The following is a 5,687-nucleotide window of genomic DNA, read 5'->3' as shown; positions in this document are numbered from 1 at the left end:
AAAACTTGGTCTTTGCTACATAACAGTTCCTCAAAATTCTAACTCTAGTCAGTACCTTTTTCTACCACCACAGACTTGCTTTTCAAATACCTATTTGGCATCTCTGTGTGGACATCCTGATGGCACCTTGAACTGAATATACCCCAAATTGCTTTTATCCTCTTATGCTAGATCTCCTCCTGAGATTCTTATCTCTAAAATCAGAAATCTGAGCTAGTTTTGATTCTTCCTTTCCTAGAGCTAAACAGTTGATCTTAAGTCACCTGCCTTGATATCCTCATTAAGAAGATTCCTCCTAGGCTGTGCTCGGTGGCTCAACCTGTAATCCCACACCTTTGGGAGGTTGAGGTGAGTGGATTGCCTGAGCCCGCGGGTTCGAGACTCGCCTGGGCAGCAAGACCTCATCTCTACAATAAATAAAAAAATCAGCCAGGCGTGGTAGCACATGCCTATAATTCCGGCTACTTGGAAGGCTGAGCAGAAGGATTGCCGGAGCCCAGCAGGTCGAGGCTGCGGTGGCCGGGAGCAGCCACTGCCCTCCAGCCTGGGTGACCGAGTGAGACTCCAACTCAGAAAAAAAGAAGGTTCCTCCTTCCCATTCCCGCTTCTATTCATCTTACCTTCATTTCTATAATAACCTCCCAACTGGTTTCCCAGCCTTCAGTGTCTTCACATTTACAATCTAGCCTACAAATTATACTTGGATGGATCTTTCTAAATCACAGAAGTAGCAATTTATGGTTGTTCTCAAACATCTCCCGTGGGAAACAGATTAAATATAAATTCATGCTTGGCAACTGAGGCTCTCTACCATATATTATCAAATTATCTTTTGAGCCCTATTGTCATCTATGTCTTTGTCCCTGGAGTTGTCCAGGAATGACCTCACAAAGCCAGGTCTAGCTTGCACATGCAATTTCCTTTGGCCCACACAATTGCTTTACAAATTTTGAATGAGTTCCTTATTTCAAATTGGTTGCTAACATTTATACATTAGAAGATTTCACCTAAAAATCCAGATTCTGGCTTCTCATGAAAAGTTGCGATGTCTGGCAACTTCGGGCCTACATGGCACAAAGATTGGGAGCTCAGCAGTCCCAGTTCACCACAGCCTTCACCCAACTAGTGTCACTCAAGCTGGTGACAGCTTGGTAAGTGCAGGCATGTGAATTTATGATGCTTGCTCTATGCTACCTAGCGCTCCAGCCATGTGCGTCAATCCTGAATGCATAATATGTCTTTACTTGCTTTAACCTCTTTCTAGAAATGCCCTCTCCTTCCTTCTTTTCTGTTGTTCAGGCCCATTTCAAACACCACATCTTTTTTATGAATCAATATTTTTAATTATGGTTTTGTGGGGTACAGTTAAGGGTTAGGTATACAATTACGTTTCATTCAGGCACCCTGTTAAGAGGTGTTTTCCCACCCCCAAAACACCACATCTTTTAAGAAGCTTTCTCTGACCACCCTGCTGGATGTTACTGCCCCGTTCTGAAACTCTGCAATACTCTGTGGTTCTCTTGCCCTGTAGCCCCCTCTCCTCAGGATACCAATCAACCAACCTTGATTTCTCCTCATTTCTCAGGAGGGTATGGAGGCACACACTTCTCCCCACTCCTCAAGCCTTCTTAAGGAGGGGGTTTTTCTCTTGACCTAGACGTTCCTCCTCCTCCCCATGGAGACAGAGGGAGTCTCTCCCCACTCCCTTTTCCCTTCAGGCATCTGTCCATACGTACAGTGAAGAGGCCCTGTTCTGCTTGGCTGTAAAGGCCCTGGTGTGGCAGGCAAGCCAGGTTGTCAAGACTCCTGCATGTGTACATTTGCCAGATTCTGAGGTTCAGTATTGAACCCAGTCTCGCCACACATCCAACGCAGGGTTTCTTATCCATGTTTTATCAGCAAACTAAGCGAATATTTTTATCTTCATCTGCTTGAATACTTATCTCACAGCTGTTTCCAAACTAGCAGGGATAAAGAATGTTCTTATTGACTCCGTCTCCTAACCTCAACAATAAGGACTCCCTCTTCCTTGAATCTTCCATAGTAAGTTACAAAGTTCTTTGCACAAGATACAGTAGTCACGCAAAAATATTTATTGGGGGTCAGGGGAGGTGGGATTGGCAGCAGTGGGAATTTGCCAGGGGAGGTGGGGGCACACCTCATCAACGAAGGTACTTGTATCATGAACATTTGATACCTAACCCTAAATTGTACCCCACATCTTTTAAATAAAAATAAATAGAAATTTAAAATATATAGCAAATTGAATCCAAGGACATAATCAATGTATATGAAATTCGTGAAATATAATTTCTTTTATGCTCATGTTCCCATAAACCATAATTCAAATGTCTTTGTAATGTTAACAAAATACAATTGATTCCATCGATAACATAAAATATTTATTTTTATTTTATTGATTCCATAGATAACATAAAATATTTATTTTTATTTACATTTCCATTTTTATGTAAATCATTGTGTATCATATCACATATCAAAAAAAGAAAATATGTATGCATGAACCTTCAGAGTCAATGAAGAAAGTATCATACTATATAATATTTGTCAGCAGTCTCGTAGATTTTGTTTTTTTGCCTTTTTTTGATTTCCTTGTTTCCTGCTGGATGGTATTATACTCCAATATGGCCATTTTGGAAAGTCTTTGTAAGTACTCAGATGATGCTCCCATGAGAGGATCGCTGAAGCCTGAACCTGAGGGGAGGGAGGAGGGATCAGCTATTAAAATTAAACCAAGCACACATGAATAATATTCTATTAAATATAGTGTGAGTGAAATATTTATTCCACAAATGACTATTAAACACTACTAGTTCTTCATATAGCACATATTTTGAATTAGAAATACCAATGCTTACTCTCTAAAATGACTGTGGCCAGGCTTGGTAGCTCAGCCTGTAATCCCAGCACCTTGGGAGGCCGAGACTAATGAATTGCCAGAGCCTGTGGGTTTGAGACTAGCTGAGCAACTTGGCGAGACCTTGTCTCTACAATTAAAAAAAAAAAAAAATTAGCTGTGTGTGGTAATGTGCACCTGTAGTTCCAGCTACTTGGAAGGCTGAGGCAGAAGGATTGCCGGAACCCAGCAGGTCGACACTGGGGTGGCCATGAGCGTGCCACTACACTCCAGCCTGGGCAACAGAGTGAGACTCCAACTTAAAAAACAAAAAAATGACTGTGACTGTGAGACTCAAAAAATATTTAGCTAAAAAAAACACTTAATACTTATATTTCATTATGTAAAATTAAATCTGTAATATACTTTTTTTTTTTTTGAGTTGGAGTCTCACTCTGTCACCCAGGCTAGAGTGTAGTGGCATGCTCATGGCCACCCCAGTGTCGACCTGCTGGGTTCCAGCAATTCTTCTGCCTCAGCCTTCCGAGTAGCCGGAATTACAGGCGCGCGCTACCACGCCCGGTTGATTTTTTGATTTATTGTAGAGATGAAGTCTCGCTGCCCAGGCAGGTCTCGATCCCGCGGGCTCAGGCAATTCACTCACCTCAGCCTCCCAAAGCACGGGATTACAGGCTGAGCCACTGAGCCCAGCTTGTAATATACTTCTTAAAATACGGAATGGCTATGAAATTTATTTCAAAGTAAAAGGCACAATTTCTATAAAAAGTTAGCTCAAGTCACACTTTACATGTTTATCAAGTTACTTTATTGATATAAATCATTTTTAATAAGTGAAGTAAAATTGCAAAGTAAATAAATCATTTACCTAACTGAAACAGCATTAACCAAACTTCTATCCTACAGTGGTAGTAATAATAATAATAGATAACATTTATTGAATAATCTTTGTCAATACTTTACATCTATTTTATCCACACAACACAATGAAGTATTTATCATTACTATTTCTAATTACAGCTTTTAAAAAGACAATTTCGGGAAGCTAAGTAACTTGCCCAAGGACACATAACTTGACAAGTAACTGTAAGAGGCAGGATTTGAATTCAGATTCACCAAACTCAAAGCTCCTATGCAATGACTACAATTGACTCTAAAATGCAAATATGCATAAAAATGTCTATTTAAAAACATAAGACTTTGAGAATAATATACTGGCCAGGTGCAGTGGCTCATGCCCATAATCCCAGCACGCTGGGAGGTGGAGGCTAGAGAATCGCCTGAGCCCAGACGAGTTCAAGACCAGCCTGGGCGACTTATCAAGACCTTGTCTCTACAATAAATAAAAAATTTAGCCAGCATGGTGGTGATGCCTGTAGTTCCACCTACTTTGGGAGGCTGAGGCAGAAGGATAGCCTGAACCCAGCAGGTTGAAGCTGTGGTGGCCATAAGCATGCTACTGCACTCCAGCCTGGGCAATAGAGTGAGACTCCAACTCAGAAAAGACAAAAAGAGACAAAATAAAATAATATACTGACCCGCCTTGTTTAAAATACTACCATTTACTAAATTTCTACAGTTTCAAACGTCAAAAAAAATTGTCTTCAATTCACCCTTATAATTCTTTTGTTTGTTTGTTTTGTTTTATTGGCAGGTGTAATAAGATTTAGACATTCAGAGAGAGAGTTGAGCATTCAGAATATGATCAGTCAGGCATGGTGGCTTACACTTGTAATCCCAGCACTTTGAGAGGCAGAGGTGAAAGGATGCCTGAGCTTGTGGGTTTGAGACCAGCCTAGGCAAATTGGCAAGACCTTGTCTCTACAATAAAACAAAAAATTAGCTGGGCCTGTAGTTCCAGCTACTTGGAAGGCTAAGGCGGAAGGACTGTCTGAGCCCAGCAGGTCGAGGCTGCAGTGGCCATGAGCGTGCCACTGCACTCCAGCCTGGGAGACAGAGTGAGACTCCAACACACAAAAAGGAAAAGAATATGATCAGAACTTCTGTTCTCAGCATACAATTGACCTGACACTTTAAAAGATCTTCTGGCAACAAAATAACTAGATTCCAGGCATTAAGAAACCTGAAAAAATTTCAAAGAGTCAGTATCATACAGACAAATGCAATTAAATTGGAAGTTATTAATAAGATAAATTTAAAATTCTCAAATATTTAGAAATGTATACACACATTCTAAATTATTCAACAGCCAAAAATTAATCAGAATAAATATAAAAGTATTTGTTCTTAAATGATAAAAATTGAAGTAGAAAACAAAGTTACAATAAAAGAGGATTTTTTTGTTAAGTTGGAGTCTCACTATCGCCCAGACTGGAGTGCAGTGGCATGCTCCCAGCCACCACAGCCTCAACCTGCTGGGCTCCGGCGGTCCTTCCGCCTCAGCCTTCCAAGTAGCCAGAACTACAGGTGCACGTTACCATGCCCAGCTAATTTTTGATTAATTATTGTAGAGATTAGGTCTCGCCAAGTTGCCCGGGTGGGTCTCGAACCCGCGGGCTCAGGCAATCCACTAGCCACAGTCTCCCAAAGTGCTGGGATTACAGGCTGAGCCACTGAGCCCAGTCAAAAAGGTTTTTAAAAAGGGAAAAAGTTCTTGGCCAGGTGTGGTGGCTCACACCTGTAATCCCAGCACTTTGGGAGGCCAAGGTGGGAGAACTGCTTGAGCCCAGGAGTTCAAGACCAACCTAGGCAACATAGCAAAACCTGTCTCTACAAAAAAACAAAACAAAAAATTAGACGAGTGTGTATCTGTGGTCCCAAGTGCTTGAGAGCCTGAGGCAGGACAACTGCC

General features: G+C 41.3%; 1 protein-coding gene across 1 annotated transcript in view; it reads right to left on the bottom strand.

Moving 5' to 3' along the window:
* Nucleotides 1-2,554: 2,554 nt before the first annotated feature.
* The window catches only part of CUNH8orf89 (chromosome unknown C8orf89 homolog), a 41,696-nt gene continuing 38,563 nt past the window's right edge, over nt 2,555-5,687 (bottom strand). Inside the window, exon 6 of the mRNA XM_021706244.1 lies at nt 2,555-2,715. Within this exon, the coding sequence (XP_021561919.1) occupies nt 2,555-2,715 (161 nt within the window). The remainder of the gene's footprint in view (nt 2,716-5,687) is intronic.

Source organism: Carlito syrichta, unplaced genomic scaffold (assembly GCF_000164805.1).
Source record: "Carlito syrichta isolate Samal-C Ts95f unplaced genomic scaffold, Tarsius_syrichta-2.0.1 Scaffold315374, whole genome shotgun sequence".
NCBI classification, from domain to species: domain Eukaryota; kingdom Metazoa; phylum Chordata; class Mammalia; order Primates; family Tarsiidae; genus Carlito; species Carlito syrichta.
Note: the sequence above shows the minus strand (reverse complement) of the source record. Positions and strands in the feature narration are given on the sequence as shown.